Genomic DNA, 19,593 nt, shown 5'->3' on the forward strand with positions numbered 1-19,593 from the left:
TGCCCTCCTTGATATATAAATCATTAGAGCGGATGAAAAGCAAATCTAAGAGGAGTTAAAAATTCAATAGCACAGTTTTTCTCAGACTTTAACTGAAAGAATTTTAGAATTACAAAACTGAAGTCTGCTTCATGAAATTATTAACGGACGAGCTTTCTGAAGCTTTTGAAGCTAGCAAGTGGACCCAAGGTTGTCATCAGAAGCACTTTAAAACCATCTACTGAATATTTCAAATGATATAAATTATGCTAATTAAATTGTACTAATATTTAAAAATGGATCATTTACTTTTTTTGCACTGGAAGAAAAATACAGTACCTCTTTATTTAAACACAGCAGTGAGGTTAAGCGTTGGCCTCCAAAGAGTTGAAGCTCATATTCAATATTACATTCGCATTTTAGCCCCCATGTAACGTGATAAATATAAAACATTTTGAAGCTAAAGGTTGTTGAAAAATACAGCAGATGCCTTAAGCTAGTGCTTGCTAAGCCACAATAACTTGGACCACCTTTACTTCTTCTTAGCTGCTTTTCAGCTCCACAAAATAGAATATTGTTAGTGCTGTTCTTTAAAGTGTGGTTGTATGCGGTTCTTGTCAATAGTAAGTGAATTGCCCAAAGGAGATCCTGGTCAGCTTGGCCCCTTTGTTATGAAACTGGGTGGAGAAGTAGCAAAGAGGCTAGGCTATCAACCGCTGCAGGCAGGGTCAACTCTACAATAAAAGCAAATTTTGAGAAACTCCTACTTAAACACTAATGACATTTAAGGCTGATTTACACTTCTGCATCTCCCCTAAGCAGCAGTGGCTGACATGAGCACCACATACTTGTGCGTTGATGTGTCCGTGTCACGCAGCAAATCTCCACCGAAACGCTTGAGGGCAGTGCGGTGTCTCTGATAGCTTATCGCCTGCTTCCGGTCCTGCTACGATCTCTGTTTACTTTTCCACAGAGATTCAGAGCGTGTTATGTTAATCTACAGCTGATACATGTTGCTGTTTATCATACAGACATGATTACATGAAGAATAGAACGGAGAAGATGAAATACACGGCCGATGTGCAGCAGATGTCCGGGATCCTGGAAGTGCTGTAAATGCGGGAAATACAATGCCGCCGAGCTGACCAATCACAGGGCTTGCGGTCCACGTCGATTATACGTGTGGTTACATTTTGGAGGAGGTGCACGTCAGCTACGTGCGTAGGCCTTTGCGTAGGTACCGGAGCTAAGTGGACCCCCGGTGTAGGATACGCCATCGATTCTACGCAGAAGTATGAATCAGCCTTAAGTGTATGCTCTATCTAGTATATCTCTCTTTCCTTCCTTCCTCCCCTTCTTTCTTTCTCTATCTTTCTTTCCTCCCTCCCCTTTCTTCCTTTATTTCTTCCTTCCTTTCTTTGTCCCTCCGTTTCTTTCTTTCTTTTCTCTTCTTTCTTTCCTTTCCTCCTTCCCTTCTTTCTTTTTTTCATTCCTTCCTTCTTTCCTTTCTCTCCTTTTGTTTCATTCTTTCTCTCCTTTCTCTCCCTCCTTCCTTCATTCATTCCTTCCTTTCTTCCCCCTTCCTTCCTTCTTCCTTCCTTTGTTTCTTTCTTCCCCCTTCCTTCCTTCTTCCTTCCTTTGTTTCTTTCTTCCCCCTTCCTTCCTTCCTTCCTTCCTTTGTTTCTTTCTTCCCCCTTCCTTCCTTCTTCCTTCCTTTGTTTCTTTCTTCCCCCTTCCTTCCTTCTTCCTTCCTTTGTTTCTTTCTTCCCCCTTTCTTCCTTCTTCCTTCCTTTGTTTCTTTCTCTCCTTCCTTCCTTCTTTCTTCCTTCCTTCCCCCCTTCCTTCTTTTTTTCTCTCATACTTATCACCATTAGCAAAAGCATAAGCATTGTCTATTCTTCCTGGGGTCCAACACATGCAATCACACATACTAACAAAAGTACAACCAAACCAAACAAAGCAAAACCGAAAACAGCTCCTCTTAATGAATTACAAACAGAATGTACAGAAGAGAAACAAATTCATTCAGTCATTCATTTAACAGACGTCATGGCAAAAACACCAAATCATAGTTTACGTTGCAGCCATTTATTTATGCTCTATTTTGCACCATTGGCAGATACGACACATGTTCCTCTTACTACTGACAAATACCTCACACAAAAAATGACTCATCCTCTAAAGCTCTTCCTTCTTCTATTTTTCCTGTACTTTTTTCAATAAGTCATTATTGAAATGTTACATTATGTAATTGGTATTTTTGACCAGCCCACACGTAAATTCCTGAACATGTTCACCAAATTAAAATGACTATTTCTCGACAACACAACCCCCAGAATAATTTTAGCCCTTCAGTGTTTCATAACAGTATGTACAGTCCTGTGCAGCTATTTAAAGCATTCATGTGTATGAGCAGTGCAGCATCCAGTCAGTGAGACAAATGTGATGTTTTGGTGATTGAATGAGTATCACCACTGTCCCTCTAGAAAGAACATCTATTATTCCTGGTTTACAAGATATGAGTCCTTCCTCAAGGAAATGTATGGCATATTGACACCGTTTTATTTCCCTGGCACCGTATGACTGATCTGCTTTTTGTATTTATTAGAGTGTTCTGATGCAGCCCCATATACTGTTCCCTGCTGACAACAGCACTTTATAGTGTGGAATTCAATTGAGTTGCCCGTTGCTTCACATCATTCTTTGTACAACCAGAGACTGCATTGGGATCTTCCCTCTCTGAAGTCACAGTGAATTAAGAGATGCTACTGTCTGCCTTTTTGTTTGTAACCATGTAGAGTCTTTGTCAAACCACAAAGGACAAATCCAATCAAATTTGGTAGAGGAGGTTAAAGAGCTGACCACTCCGCTCCTTTTCTGTGGGCTTGTTACTCTTTAGAATTGCCCTCATAAATCTTCTCTGTAAAGTAACAGAGTGCACGGAGCGCAAGGGTATTTTAAAGGTTGTCAGAGATGAGATATAAAGTAACTTTAACACCAGTCAGAGAGCTATTGTAAACAGAGTATAACACAGCAGAGGACCACTCAAAGTCAAGGTTGATGCAGAGGTGTGCTGTCAGTCAGTCAGTCTGGATGTTACCAAGCTTTGAATGTTCTTATTCCATTTCTATACATACTTTGATGATTTGTTTGCAAATAGATGCCTTTGTCTAGTAAATCTGATCTGAACAGTCCAAAGCATACTTTCATGAATTACCTGTCATATGTCAAAAAAAGGCATCTTCATTGACTCTTTTATGATCAACAGAGCCACTGCAATGTAATGTAAAGTGCAAAAACTTAACCCTCCTGTTATGTTGTGGGTCAAATTGACCCATTTTAAAGTTAAAAAAGGTATTTTTTCACTATGAAACTTCTTCTGCTTGGCTTAATTAGCGTGAACAACATATTCAATGAAAATGGTTCATGTTATACACTTGCAACCCCCCCTGCATCTTTATATTAATTGATACTGTTTGTGGGTCAATTTGACCCTGCAGTCAAAGTGGAGGCTAAAAGGGGTCAGAAGTGTCAAATACTAACTGTGTGACATATTTCATCCCAACCACATTCCAATGTACATAAAAAAACAAGTGAATTATTCTCATTTAACCATGATCTGTGAGAATTAAAGAACACCATTGCACGGACACTTTCGAATTATTACATATGCTCCGGGTCAAGTTGGAACATTTTTTTTATTCCCTGAGAAACGAACATAACAGGAGGGTTGAACACAATGGCTGCAGTGCTGTAGCTGTATGAAATTGTTTAATGTGGTAACAGAGGGAACAGCTAATTGTTGAATATGAATCAGACTCTGTGACAGAACTGAACAGTAAAGCTGTCTTTCATACTACTATACATATCGGGCAGCAAATACTGGACTTAAACAACATCCTCATTTGCACTGAACTACATGAAGCCCTTCATTCCTCATGCAGGAAGCTGAGAAACAGAGAGTCTCTGATTTTATCTCACTATTCTGAATCCTCAGCTTTGAGTGTGACTAAACCATACTGCCAAACTGGCTTCATTTTCCCGTTTCCTCACTGACGCTACCTTGATCAACACCCAGTGGCCCCGGCCAAAAACATTTGCAGGCTAATTAACAAAAAATGCTAGTGATCGTGTTTCTACGTTTGTTTAATTCATTTACAGTGTTGGCAGGTACAGTTCTATCTAGTTAATTACATCTCCCTTGCTGCGTTTCTTACAGGATCTGAACTGATGCCCAAAGCCCTGTCGACAAGGATCATCGGCGGTATCTGGTGGTTCTTCACGCTCATCATCATATCATCGTATACAGCTAATCTAGCAGCCTTTCTCACCGTGGAGAGAATGGACTCGCCCCTTGACTCAGCTGATGACATCGCCAAGCAGACCAAGATTGAGTATGGTGTGGTTAAAGATGGTGCAACTATGACTTTCTTCAAGGTAAAGTACCTACAACAAAAACTACCAATGATAGGGTTGTGCTATTTTATCTTTGTGGATCATCATGTTTAAAAAAAATAGTTTGAATTAATTGGACAACATCGGTTATATTGGTTAGCCTGCCGATTTAGCATGCCCACCGAAACTAACGTTTTAGCGACACAGTTTAGATGCTAACGGAAGCTAACGGTTTTACCTTCCCTTCCCACATAGCAAAATTGGTCTGATAGGTCTGGGCCAGATCTGGCGTCAAGCCGGCACTGCTGGCTGGCTTCTGGCATGGCAAGTGGTATGTCAACCGGATGTAGACCAGGTCTGACAATGATGGCATTGTATACAGTATAAGATGGCATGCCACATCTGGCCTGATTGTGGATTAGTTTATGTGGCCCAGATCTGTCCATACCGCATATGGGCCGCTTAAGGTTGAGCTTGTGATTAAGCTGGCCCATGTGTGGGCCGTCTCTGGCAAACTATATCTGGGCCTCTTCAGGGCCGTCATTCTCTGTGGTATGTTGGCCGAGTCTAAGTGTATTGTGGGCCAGAACCGGGCCAGACCAATTTTGCTATGTGGGTTACGGCCCATGGTATAAGAAGCAGAAGCAAAACTATTTTCCGCGGATTGATTTGACATGACGTGTGATCACTTTGCCTTTGCCGTTGCTCATGTTAGTGAAAGTTAATAACTGTTGTCAAGAGATTATCAAGGGGTTTTGACCAATTGGAATCAAGCATCTTACAGTCAAACAATCAGTAAGAGCTTTGGCTGAAGCAGGCTAAGTATAAACATGTACATTAATAATAATGTTGTAATTAAAGTAAATTAAAGTGTAAAGTACATATTAAGATGTTGAATCTTAAGTTCTTACATTGACTTTTCAAAAACTTTTTTTTTCCTCTGTAGTAGGTAGAAACTGTGTAGTATATATATAATTTATATTTCACTCAGATCTTAATTCCCTCAGCAAAGGCAAATTCTTCAGCTTCTCCACTTCTTTACACTGTTTGATGTGTTCCTCCATAATGATTTTTTTATTCCGAAGTTTCAGCGTGTGCCTGCAGGGTCTTTGACTTTATTTCATTATTTTGAGCTTTGCTTTAGATGCTGCTGCTGCTACTGTGGTGCTGAATAACACATGTAACCGAGTTACAGTTTCTCCGTGTAAGAAAATGAAAACACTGCACAAATCTATTGAAGACAGTCCATAAGTTTATGACATTCAATCGTAAGAAACCAGAAAAATTGATTCTTCCAGGGCATTTTTCTGCCCTAGTTTTTATGCGATCCAAAAATTGTGCTTGAGCTCATAAATAGTGTATGCCTCATTGTTGAATCTGCTGAATGGCGTGTCTACTGAATTCCCTTTTGATTATGTAATTGGGTTCAGGGATTTTGCTAATACCATGCATATTTAAAACAATAGTGGTGTCCCATAGCGTTAATTCAAAAAAAGGTCTAGTTTCTTGTGACAACTGTACGACTGCATACCATGAATATGAAATGTCTAGTAATCATAATAAGTGCCCATACTGTAGAGCCGACTTAAGTCACTGACCCTTTAAAAAGAAATAAACCCACACTTCCTCTGAATAGCTATGTAATGAAAGTTTTTCCTGATCATTCTGTGTGCTTTGATAAATCCTAGCTGTGACTGTAGCGCCATAAATAGAAGCACACACAGGTGTTTAATTACCTCATCAGAGTTGCAAGGCTCAAGTGCCCTCTGCTCCCTCTTGCTCTTACAGAAAGGCCTAATGATGTCGACTCAATGAGGCAGAGAAGCATGATAAATACTGGGGAGACCAGGGAGTAGATAAAGGCTCTGCAGATGTATGATGCTGGATGCATGGGGTTTCAGACTTTTATGCTACAGCGATGTATTAAACAGGGTTTAAGCTCTCAAATCAAATTTGATTACGAGTTGAAGCACAGCAAATATAGACTATGCAAACTAGATCCCTTTTATTTCAACAAATTTAAAAAAGCGTGTAGGTTAGAGTAGTTGTACTAGATGCTATAAAGTCTGAAGCAACTAGCAAAATAGTTGTTTAAAGACTAATCAATACATCTTAGGGTAAGAGACACTCAGAAAGCAGTCAAAACTGAACACAATTCTTTTTTTCAAAGCTAACACAGAGTTTGATTTGAATTATTTCATATGTCAAGTATGACTCAACAAATCAAGTGCAGAAAAAGACTACAGAAAAATAAAGATGCATGAAAAGGACACCCCAAATAAGCATCCAAAAGCTTTTGGTAGGGCCCCAAATAAAAACAAAAAATTACAAATACAAAACAACAACACAATAGTCCCTACAACACACAACATTAGTCAAATATTAATTCCATGGCATTGAGTTTGTAGCACCATAAAGCAACGCCGGATCCAAAAATAAAATGTTAGATTAGGAGCCTTTGAGCGTAAAATCAGGTCCGAGCACACACAGTGGCCAGATCAAACAGAGACAAGAGGTCCAGCTATCTATATACCACCATCAGGTGATTTACAACTACATAGGTTCAATTCAGACCGTTCATAAGGATGTCAAATTTCCCCGGTGTTAGCAAAGCTAGCACCACTAGACTTCAGTCCACCATGCAGGTTAACGTTGACATCCAGTGGTTATATGCAAGGCTAACCTGACATAGCCTGCATACAACTTTATTTACATTCTGTACATCAAAATACTGACAAACCATACTATCTGTCATCTGTACTTGTTAAATCTGGGTTGTAAATTGTCATAGTATTATGGCAGTTACCTTTACCTAGAGCTACAGTCCAATGAAGCCATTGGTGGGTGACTGTGCCACAGTTTAGAAGTAATTATGACCAGCTTATTTCAGGCCTATGATAGTGAAAATAATAATTTGTTATACCGCCAAGTCATTCTGGTGTGCACCAGCAATGTTGATGGTGTTCATTTCTCTAGTCCAACTTGACATACAAATCCATGAGATGCACTGAAATATACAACTCTTCATATATATTGTGATGCTAAATCCTTATACAATACAGTACAAAACAAATCAAGAAGTTTATTAATTAGTTCCCCAGAAAGCAGCTTTTGCAGTCGTGGCTGACCAGGTGCTCTCGATAGCTAACAGGAAGCCATTATTTGATGCAGATAGGCAGATGGCTGTCTAATATGAGTCTGGTTCTGCTTGAGGTTTCTGCCTAGTAATCCAGTAGCTCATCAAATAATTCCCCAGCGTTTCTAAACACGGCTGACCAGGGGCTCTTGATAGCTAACAGGAAGCCATTATTTTATGCAGATATAGGCAGATGGCTGACATGAGTCTAGTTCTGCTAGATGTTTCTGCCCATAGACTCCATATGAAATGGACAGTGTTGCTCCGCCTTTTCCCGTTGTATGGTTTTGAAGCCAAAAAAACTGAGTCTGAGCTGTAGAGAATTTCTGTGTTGCCATGGTAACGAGCTCCGCCCTACAGCGTAGCATCACAAGATCCTATAGAGTTTCCCTCTACGGCAGCTGTCAATCAAAGTAAATCTGGAAGTAAAACCCAGTTTTTTAAATTCTAATAACTAACGAAAAATAAACTTTTCAGAAAAAAAGGCCTTGAACACAAAACAGTCAAATAATAACTACATATCACCACAGCATACGGATGTGAGAAACATTCATACGACATGTATTTATTTTTAAAAGTTTGACCGCAGCCCCATTCAAATGAATGGGGGAGACAGAGTTTTTCACCTATACTGCAGCCAGCAACTAGGGGGAAGAGTTTTTGTGGTAGCTTCACCTCCAGCCGAGCAAGATGAACCCCTGTTTCTGCCTAGTAATCTAGTAGCTCATCAATTAATTCCCCAGAAAGCAGCTTTTGTAGTCGTGGCTGACCAGGTGCTCTCGATAGCTAACAGGAAGCCATTATTTGATGCAGATAGGCAGATGGCTGTCTAGTATGGTCTAGACCTGCTATGTTTGTAAAAGCGCCTTGAGATAACGTTTGTTGTGATTTGGCACTTTACAAATAAGGATTGATTGATATTTAAAAAAATTAAAAGTCACTGTTGCTGTTAAAACAAACATTGCATTAGAGATATAACTAGAGGTTTGTAGCCACTATTGGCAAGGAGGCTTTCACGCCAGCTGGAAACCCTCTCGTGAGGAATCTGTTGTTTTGTTAAATTGCACATTGTATCAAGAATGTTGAAGGGCACGAGCATGCAAGCCAACTGTTTGCATAGAAAGCAGCTCTCACCGACTGTTAAAAGGTTGAAGAAAATTACTGGATGTGGTTGTGTGCCATTTTTCCACTCCTAGCTGAGATAAGGGATCTATAGGGAAGTAGTGTTTATCATGAGACCTTTGTGTATCACACGTTGCTGTAATGCAAATCACAGTCAGCTGTGCTTGGTTGCCGTTTGATTCATCCTGACCTCGCCTACTCATCGAGGGCAAGAAAATTGCTAAATCTACAGATAAAGATGCCAACTTGGCAACACTTGCTGTACTGTACATCCTAATTGGTACTTTCAGGTTTTAATATCACACTATCATCACTCAATTTTAAGAAACTAGGACTATGCTTACTGTAGTTCCATATAATAGAGGGCTTCTTATAATAGCATCTTTCACAATTTGAAATGGCTTATAGTCCTTAGACAGTAATTATCTAGGATTCGACATGGTGTAAATGTGACCTCATATAAAGCAGCATGAAATACCACATAGCCTGATGCAAGACTAATGGAGAGGCATTCTATTATTGCTGCCCGAGTAGCACTTATGAGAATAGCAGTGCGCAAAGCTTCAATTTACCGTTCTTTAATCCCATGACAATGGAGATCTGTAGGAGTAATCGCATCAATCTATGTGGTCACTGACGAAAGGATCTGTTTCTAAGATGGTGTAAATGAACAAACAATGTGTCTTAGATATTTTCTATTGAAGCATTCAAAAGAATTCCGACAGATGCATCCAAATTCGATCATTCACCAGGGAACCAGAAATATTTCATAGTTAGCTGTATTTTTTAAGATTTCACTCCACAGTGGAAAATGTTTGAAAGAAATTTTGTTCCAGCTGAAACCATTTTTTTTTTGTGATAAAAGCATTGTATATTTTCCAACCACTTTCCTTCCACCTGCAGCAGAAGAGACTGTTCAAATAACGTTCAAAGGCACTTCTTTTTTTAAAGCCAACTCTTTCCGCTCCTTTCAGAAATCTAAGGTTTCTACTTTTGAGAAGATGTGGGCTTTCATGAGCAGCAAACCCAGCACATCTCTGGTGAAGTCTATCGAGGATGGGATCCAGAGGGTGCTGAAGTCTGACTATGCCCTCATTATGGAGTCCTCCACGATCGATTACATCACTAGGAGTAACTGTAACCTGACGCAGGTGGGGGGGCTCATCGACAGCAAAGGCTACGGCATCGGGACTCCTCTTGGTAAGAACTTCAAATTCATTCAATCCTCAGAGTGATAAAAAAACGAAGCTGTGTGCTGCCTTTTGAAGCATGAGGGGGAGGGATGGATTTTTAGACAGCGCATCAGCATAAGATGTTGGTTTTTTTTAGCCACTAGTCAGACAGTATGCCACGACGTGTTTATGAACCTTATTATCGCAGAATCCAGCTGGTGTTCCTTCCAAAGTAAAACAGGCCTTATGTTGCTTCCAGGCTCCCCGTACAGGGACAAAATCACCATAGCAATCCTAAGCATCTTGGAGGATGGGCGCCTACACATGCTGAGGGAGAAGTGGTGGAGTGGGAGCAGCTGTTTGGATGAAGAGCGTCGCGAGACAGGCCCCATGGGTATCCAGAACCTGGGTGGTATATTCATTGTGCTGGCATCTGGCCTAGTGCTGTCTGTTTTTGTGGCAATTGCTGAATTCATCTACAAGCTGAGGAAGACTGCAGAACGTGAGCAGGTATATGTCCTCATAAATCAACATGCAGAGATTCTTCATTTGTGTTACACTCTGAATGAGAAACATGAATTTAATTACACTCCACCAGGATTTCAGTTATTTCACCCTCAATTTTAGCAAAGACTTCACTAACCATACCTCTCCTTGTTATGATACTCATTCCACATCGCCTCAAAACCAAAGCTGTGCTCTATTCATGGCTTTTAGTTCAAACATGTTATAAAAGGATTTGCATGCCTTGGGCTAATCCCTAAGAGTACTTGGCCATAACACCACAACATTTTCTTTATTTAACAGGCATAATTGCAAATTGGAGCAGAGAGAATTAATCCATTATTAGTCATTGGAGATGTCAGAATAGCATGAACTCTTTACTGCTGTAAATCACTAATTTGAGTCATGCTTAGTGAGTTGTTGCATGCACGCTCATGCACCACACTTGTCCCCTCTTTCTGACACAGCGGCAATAATGAACCGTGTGCAGGCTCCATGTGATAGTGCTGCGATTTGACATTGCTGACAGCCATGGATTCACACATACACACGCGCACACGCGCACGCACACACACACACACACACACACACACACACACACACACACACACACACACACACACACACACACACACACACACACACACACACACACCAGCAATAACACAGCATGAATGTTATGTTGGAATGCGTTTTGTGCTCTTTAGACTGTCGACACTCTCCGCTGTCAGAACAATTTAAAGCTAAGGCATTTACCCCCCGTCCCTTTTTTCCCCCCTCCTCTCCTCCTTCTTGCTCCCCTCCCCGCGCCCTCCCTTTTCGCCCAGAGGTCTTTGTGCAGTGCCATGGTGGACGAGATCAGACTGTCGTTCACCTGCGAGAGGCGGGTGAAACACAAGCCGCAGCCTCCGGTCATGGTGAAGACGGATGCAGTGATCAACATGCACGCCTACAACGACCGACGACTCCCGGGAAAGGACAACATGAGTTGCAGCACTGGGATGACTCCCGTCTTTCCGTGACACTGTGCTCCCCCCAGGGCAAGAACCTCCTGAGCAATGTGTCGGGGGCCGTGCCAGAGACTAGAGACAATGGCATAGATGGGATCACAAGATTCACCATTAACCACAGTGACTTTGGGACACTTACAAAACATGGGCAACTGAAAATGGCAGCATCAGCCACACAGGTATGACAACATTCACCACTGTTCTCCAAACCATAAGATATACAAAAAGAACACTCTGGGGAGGTTCTGAGGAAACAGTATACCCAATTTATCAGTTTTAAGTCTGATGTTTACGTGCGCAACACAAAAACACAAGAAAAAACACATCTTTCAAGAATCCTCAATCGGAGGAAAGACTGCAATTTTTATTGGATACAGACTGAGGCAAGAAAAAAGGCTTTGCTAAGAATGGCAATAAACGACAGATAAACATGGAGGACAAAGAAGAGACACTTCCATGTTGTTTTTTTCACATTCAAATAATATCCAGTTCTTACCTACAGTATATCCTGTTGATTCACACAAGCTCTTGAACGGCCCTTGACACCTGAAAATAATGTTACCTCAAACGTGTCGTCGAAGCTTGAACCCGCCACTGTTCAACTCATACAATGCAGGATCTTCTGACAGCATGGTTCACAGGGACTTAAACGATCACTTGTCCAAAAATTATACAGTATGTCAACCCAAAGGACGACACCACTGTTCAGTATTATGAATAGGCTTGAAGCTCAATTTGAAAATCAATACATTGATGCCAAGCGAAGCTGGAATGGGGAGATGCCATGGAAGAATTGGATTGTGTTGATTTATGTCATGGGAAAAACATTAAGAGTCGATTTTTTTTTTTTTGTCATGATTGAATCTGAATCAATTAAATTGCCAAAGATCTGACCATTCAGCAGAACTCTGTACAGGACAGTATGGGCTACTGCTCAGTCAAAGATTCAGGGGGAATCATTTTGGTTTCAAAGCTATATTAAAAAACAAAACATTGAAGTTCAAACAGATGATTTTAAGGACCTTTTTCCCCCAATCATGCAGGGTAATATGTATCTGAAGTCACTTGTATTTGGCACATTCATAGAGTTGAAATGGATGGTATTGCGAACCACCTCACCTCATAGTATTGCTATCATCACTTTAATGTAAAACAACCGATGCTAAAGAAGCAGAAGGAAAGAACTGACTCACCTTCTTAACCTCTGTCCTGTCCAAATAAAAAAAAAAGATCTCTCTGTAACCGCTCAACATTTTTATATGAACCAATTTAAAAGTATGCCCTCCTATCTGGCTTATTATTCCAAAGCCTTGGGAAAGTCCGGGCAGCCAGTACTCGATCAGGTATTTCTGTTTCTATCTCAATAAGGACTCGTCAGTCACAGAGACAAAAGGTAAAAGACTGTGACCTTAAAACTCAAGTGCATTCTGTTGAGTGCATTTAATTGTGACATATTCATTAAAATACATGCCTGACTTTGTTCATGTGTGACTACAGGACCACCGAATGTCACAAGTACTTCATTGTTCAGATGCGTTCTTATGGCTGTTTTGCAGGAAACGGATGGTTTTGCAATATGAGCATTGTAAAAACTCTGCAAGGTTATGAGGGGTGCAAAAAAACGTTCAAAAGATGCATTCCCTCCCATATTAGGTTAAGTGGACAGATTTAAACCCTACTTGTGGTGTGTGGACATGCAAAAAAGAAAGTGTGGTGAAAAGACAGAAGACTTAAATTGTGTGTTCATGTTGACTTTGAGTAAGTGTACGTCTTCGGCAAGTGTCATGCCACAGGGAGACTCATGGAGCATGTGAGCTGCTGTCACCTGAGAGCTTAAAAGAAAAAACACACCTCTGTGAGGTTTGTGATGTTGAAACATTGAGACAAAAAATCGGAACTATGTAAGGTTCAAAGAAATCTCCAGTCTGTAAAATTTAGCATTGGTTTGGTTGAAACTCACTGTATAATTGTTTATGGATTCCCTTCTGCAAAGTAGAGTATGTAGATAAGATCAGCAGGAGAAAATGTATTTTGCTAAATTTATACAGTTATAAATTTATTCTGTTCACAGTCTAATATGTTATAGATACTATTTATTTCATTAGAGAGGTCACTTTAACCTACTTCCTCACTTTAGCCCTGCTCTACAGCCCCAAACCTTGTTTATTTATTAAATAGAAATGCATTGTTTTATGGTATATTGATGGGAAAGTGTGTGTAAATCATCTAGTATGATGGCAAATATATTTCTACAAGGTGAACATGAAAGTGGAAACGTTGAACTTCCCTGGGAATCATGGGGACACCCCCTCAAAGAAAGAGGGGTTGGTGTTTATCTTATAAAACTGGACCTGAACTTCTGTTAAAAACCCCCATGAGGACCTGTTTAAAGCATAGCCACAGTCCACATGTGGCTATACTATGTTACTGTTACCCTCACGTGTACTGTAGCTTTCCATTCAGGTGAAACAAAAAAACAAGTCTGCTTGTGTTTCACTTCTGTAATATGTGAAATAATTGAAAATTTCATTATAATCAAAATTAGTTGGAATTACAACAGGGTTTCTGATTTGGCTGATTCAGTCAGTTTTGGTTACTGAATATATACATCTTTTTTATACATCAATGTGAATAATAATGTAATTTTACACAAAATTGTAAGAAATGTGAGAGAAAAATAATGCAAAATGTAAGCTACATAACCTGTGTTCCATTAGCAGTGTGTGATATGAGTTTTGATTTGAGTCACGACGGTATGCCTTTTTTATGTATACCTTTTCTTTTCAGTTGCACCGCTTCTTTCATTTGGCAGAAAACCTTTCAAACAATACGAGAAATATGTTGGTGCCAACCAGGGTTTTCTTTGTGGACATGCAGAATTTCTATGGATATAGTTTTTGTAAGGTTTTGTAAAGAAAAAAAAAAAGATTTTGTTTTCCTAGTAACTGTATGTGTTAAGAGAACATTAGAATAACTGACATCTAAAACATGGGGACATTCAACAAAATGTTATAGAAAAGCTATCAAATTATTTTCTTTTTAACACATTGTGAATAATTCAATTGTACAGTTTGCTGTATGGGTTATATGAAGTTTTAAATAAAAAAACACAAACTATTCATATCTCCTGTCAGGCTACTAATTAATTGGTGTTGTGTAAGCATGCTAGCATGTTTGTTTGGCATGCTAAAGTGAATTGTGTGGTGCTTTTATTGGCAAACTAACAACACAATACATGTTAAGGTAAAGTTTAACTAGTTTCTATCCAGGTAGCACTTCGATAAAGTAAAGTAAATGTAAATACAGAAAGGCATATGCTTCACTTATCTGTCTTTCATGTGTGTTACAAGTATGGTTGTTTGGTAGCTCTGTGGTGGCAGATGAATGATTTCATAGCTATATCCTTACGAATGTGACCAAAACACTTGTCGCTAACCTTATGTCAGCTAACAAGGTTAGAGCTAGCCTAGCCACTGTAGTCAGAGTTGTCAACAGCAGACAGAAGCAATTCCATGGTACACTAAAGTAACCTCCTGTAGCCTTATGTCTGCTAACAGGGTTAGAGCTAGCCTAGCTACTGTAGCCATTCAGAGTTATCAAGAGAAGACAGAAGTGTTCCCACTGTACACTAAAGCAATCTCTGCTTTGAGTTAGTGCTAACCCGTTGCTATCAGCGGAGCATTAGCTATCCTTACTAGCATTTGTACATATGGCATAGATTTTAGGTTGCATGTAAGGATGTTATGTGGAATTTTATTATTTCAGCTATCGATATGTCTGATAAGTTTAACAACAAAGAGGTATCAAACAACCCTACTTGCAATATACTTGAAAGTCAGATGAGAGAACATTTACATTTCTTTATTATATGTCTAGGATGCACTTACTTTGTCAATGAAGAGAAAACAACATACGATTACTGCAGTAAATGTCATAAAACAAGACCACTGATATTCATTTTCCTATGCATCATGGAGGGTGGAACATGGGCTGTATTGGTGTGATGGTCTGATTGTGGCATTCCACTTTTAAGCAGCACCTGCATGAAAAGCATACCAGTCTGATCAGCACATGCCGCTGGCACCCTAATGACATATCACAGGCCACACCACATGCAGCTGGAACTTAAGATAAGATAAGATATACTTTATTGGTCCCGCATTGGGGGAAATTCTATTGTTCCAGCAGCTTACAACACGGGACAGGGGAATACAACAATGTACTTACATAGTTAAAAATATAATAACAATAATAATAGCAATGATAGAGGTAAAATAAAATAGAATAAAATATGAGCAAAATATAGCAAATATAACAGATATGTACACTTCTATCTTATGTATAGAGAGATACAATTGCACCAGGTTATTTAAAAAACATTCACAGTATGAGAAACACATTGTGATTCAGATGTGGATGGATACAATAGTTTGTCGGTGTGAAAAACTTAAACAAGGACCCGGGAAGACAGAGACATAGTGCCAAGTCACACAGTAACTGCCATGGGGTGAAGAGAAATATGATAACAGATGATTAATGGGACATTGTGGTGCTGCTGTTAAATAGTCTGATCGCAGATGGGTTGAAGGACCTGCGGTAGCGCTCTGTCCGGCAAGGAACTTGGCTCTCATTTAAATATTACAATTAACAGATAGCCATGCTGTGGTTACAGTATTTCTATAGAAGCTACTGACGATCAATTGTAAGAGATGTACAGGTTGTATTACTACACAGAAAATGTTCACAATGGTAAATATTGAACCTGACTGCTCTTTATAACACAGTTTTTTTCTAGTGTTCACTTTTTAAATCACAAGCAGTAAGGTAAGAGTTGCTCACAGTATGATTGAAAGACAGGTGAGAAAGCAGCTGCCTAGATAGCGAGATACAGGTCAGTTATTAGCCAATGCATGTGGCACATTTATGTTCCAAGACAAAAAATAAAGGTTGATGGGTGAAGGTCTAAAAATCTCTCATAATTGTCATAATTGCCTAAGGCAGGTTTTATCCAGTGACATTATACTTCACCAATAAGCTTGTCTTTTCTTATTATTGTTTGTGTAGGGAAAAAGCAGAAGTACACTTTGTCGGATGAGGAATTTTGTGTTTAAGGTCAATAAATTCCAACAGAGGATCAAGCTTGCATGCAAGAGCTGCTGAATGCTAAGGCTGCTTATGTCTCATGTAAAACAACAAAGAGTAGTGCAAAACAAGCAGGGAGAGGGAAACAAAAAAACACGTGCTTCACATGGAGGTCATGCATGGGGTTCATGCATGAACGAATATGTGTCATGAGGTGAGGTAGCCAATCGACAGTGATAGGGTGAGATTGACCTTGCTGGTGTCAGAATGGCAGACGTGTGTGTTAAAAAAAACAGGGGAAACCCCAGGCCATGGCGTTGAGAAGCAGCAGGCGCATAATGAGCAATGGGCAGGGGCCTCGCGCCTAATGGGAAGATTTATTATCTCTCACTATCAATTAATCCCTTCGGACAGACCGGGGCCAGCAGGAGCGCATTGGTACTATGTAAAAAAAAAAAAAGAGAGAGAGGGAGACTGAGAAAGGACGGGAGGCAGAAAGATGGAGAGACAGGGACGTGAAAGGACATGACAGAGGTGGCGGGAGCAGGAGCAGAGAGGTGGAAGGAAAAAGATGGGGTGGGAATGGGGAAAAGGGATGAAGAATGAGTGATGGAGAGATGTGCAAAAGACACGTTAAGAAAGAGCTACAGTTGGTTATAGGATGTAGGAGAAAAAGAAAATGCAGCATTAGTTAGAGGGGAATAATACTGGATGAAATAATAATAGATGAAGAGAAGCGACTAAGTCCATGATTCCACACTGGGAGATACTTTGTGCGTGTGCTTTTTAAAATATTAGCTTCATGTTCAGCTTATGAGCTGGACTGGTGATGCAGTGTGTAGATAACAATCTCTAGATATAGGTCAACCCATACAGACTGATTTAAGAAATGAGCTGTTGTGAAAATTGCAGTTACTAAATGTGTTTTAATGAAAAGATTTACTCCATTCAAAGGCAGCTGTGTGTGGCTGTGCTTGATTATGTTAGAGTGGCTTTTAAGAAAAAAAAGGGCATTTTCCCCTTTTTTATGATGGAAAGCCTACATTTGATTTAATGTTAATGTGCTGCAGCCTAATGTAGAAGCATCAACTATTTATTTAGAGTGCTCCTTGTGTTGTGAGGGAGAAGCCCTGAATGATGTCAGGAACTCATGTTCTCAGACTTGCTCCCACATGTTTAACTGTACTGTCCTGAAGGTAAAGTGCTGCATGGAGAAAGCACAACCTAAATCTGACCTCCAGCGTCTTCACCATCGTGCAGACCGCCTCGCTCTGTTGCTCATGCACACCCGCCACGCTCTTCTCACTCCAATGGCACACGTCCAGACCAGTGCTCTTTTTTGATGACCTTGACAGGGGCCGTCAGTGTGTGATGTTCCGCTTGACACTCCAGGGCGATGTGCTGGAGCCCGGTGGCCGTGCATCATCGACCCGTTCGGGGGTGAATGAATGTCCGACCCTTGCTATGCCCATCTCAGTGGACCCACTGGGTGAGAGAACCATCTGAGCCGGAGCTGAAGCCGCACGAGAGGATTGGCTGCATAGGAGGGCCAGTGTGCGCTGAACCTTATTATAGGCAATGTCACAATCCCAGAAAACTGAATCCCCTGCAGGAAGCACAGGATATGTAGCTGTAAAGGATGCAGCTGAATAAAATGTGTTCAGGAGGAATGAAGGTAGATAACAACTGGGTGCAAAAGTATCAAGAAGTTTACAAGCCATGGCATGGGGAGCTCGATTTGAATGTATCATCTTAAAGATTTTAAGGATCCTGGAGCCAGGTTTTGATGCCTTATATGATTGATATTGGTGTATTATGTTCTCAATAATAGACGCCCATTAAATGTTAAATCTTTCTCTACTTGTTTACTGCAACTTTCCTGTGTATTGGTACAGTCCGACATTTCATTACTGTGACAGATTGAGATATCTTCACCTGCTCAAGATGTACAGATTGACATGAGAAGATACAACATGTAATTCTGTGTTTTAATACCCTTGCAACTGTTTATTGGTAGCTAATCCAACGCCAAGGTACTACTAATGCAAACTACATTTCTTACTTCTTTCCAAGCAGCAACCTCCGACTGCAAGAATTGAAGCCAATGCGGAAGTGTTAAAAACTGCGGTTCATTGAGTGTCCGCCGAAGACCAACTCTGGAAGTGCCGGAAACCACAGACACACAAATTCAAAAAAGCCAATCTTTACAGCAGAAATAAATGAGTTTGCAGCCTGGTATAAAAGACAAGTGTAGTCTGGATAGCTCATTTCTCTCTTGGCTCACACTGTACGGGGGGTGAAGAGGTTAAGATTATGAGTTTCCCATTACGAGAGGCACAGCTGACTTGATTGACAGGAACACTGTGGCTGTTGGCGAGGAGTCTCAAAGCCCGCCTATTTACCTCACACCAGCAGTTAGGTTGAGTTCAGCATTTCCAATATGGCTCCCGCCAACGATTAGCTTCAAAACAGCGCTTCAGAAACAGATGGGTGATGTCACGGATACTATGTCCATTATTTATACAGTCTATGCTTCTTTCTCAGCTGCGTTAAAACAAAAGCTGGGCAAAACGTGCTATGAACACCATAATTCATTCAGGTGCAACAATTTTTTTCTTTTAATGTTTGCAAGAGTGCAAAGGGAACAAGAGTAAGCTGTAAAATGAAATGCTGCAGACAAATGATAATAAATTCTGTTCAGATACAAGAGCAAATGTTTGAGATCAAATAATTTGCAGACAACTCCATGATTTCTCTCAACAAAATCAAGAAATGTTAAATGACTTGGCAAGCCCTTAATGTTGACATAGGCTGAAAGTTTACTAATGACATTTAATTTGTTCTACAATTTAAAACGCATCTTGCAAAACAGTATCCCTTCATACTGACTACAATGTTACTTGAAATTCGTAAGTGTATTTCCACAGAAAACTCAAATCTGACTCTAGACTTTATTTCTATTATCAACTATTACTGATACCACAGTATTTCTCCAACCTAAACCTTGAAAGACTAAACATTGTCAGGATTCTCTGCAAACTTAAGATGAGGTACACACTACAAGATAAATGGGACGATTTCGGGCCTGATTCCCCCTTCGAAGAAAAGTCAGCAAAAGACAGATTTTTGATGATTCTTAAGATTATCCTGCCAGATTTTCATGTAGTGTAAGGAATGTTAACAGTGTTTTACT

The 19,593-nt window shown here is 40.1% G+C and overlaps 1 protein-coding gene across 1 annotated transcript in view; it reads left to right on the forward strand.

The window, feature by feature from the left end:
* The window catches only part of LOC117823157 (glutamate receptor ionotropic, kainate 3), a 98,850-nt gene extending 86,290 nt beyond the window's left edge, over window positions 1-12,560 (forward strand). Inside the window, exons 13-16 of the mRNA XM_034698237.1 lie at window positions 4,199-4,416; window positions 9,607-9,832; window positions 10,064-10,314; window positions 11,138-12,560. Coding sequence (XP_034554128.1) covers window positions 4,199-4,416; window positions 9,607-9,832; window positions 10,064-10,314; window positions 11,138-11,503 — 1,061 coding nt within the window. The 3' untranslated portion in view covers window positions 11,504-12,560. The remainder of the gene's footprint in view (window positions 1-4,198; window positions 4,417-9,606; window positions 9,833-10,063; window positions 10,315-11,137) is intronic.
* Window positions 12,561-19,593: the final 7,033 nt, after the last annotated feature.

This window comes from Notolabrus celidotus, chromosome 12 (assembly GCF_009762535.1).
Source record: "Notolabrus celidotus isolate fNotCel1 chromosome 12, fNotCel1.pri, whole genome shotgun sequence".
Taxonomy (NCBI): Eukaryota; Metazoa; Chordata; class Actinopteri; order Labriformes; family Labridae; genus Notolabrus; species Notolabrus celidotus.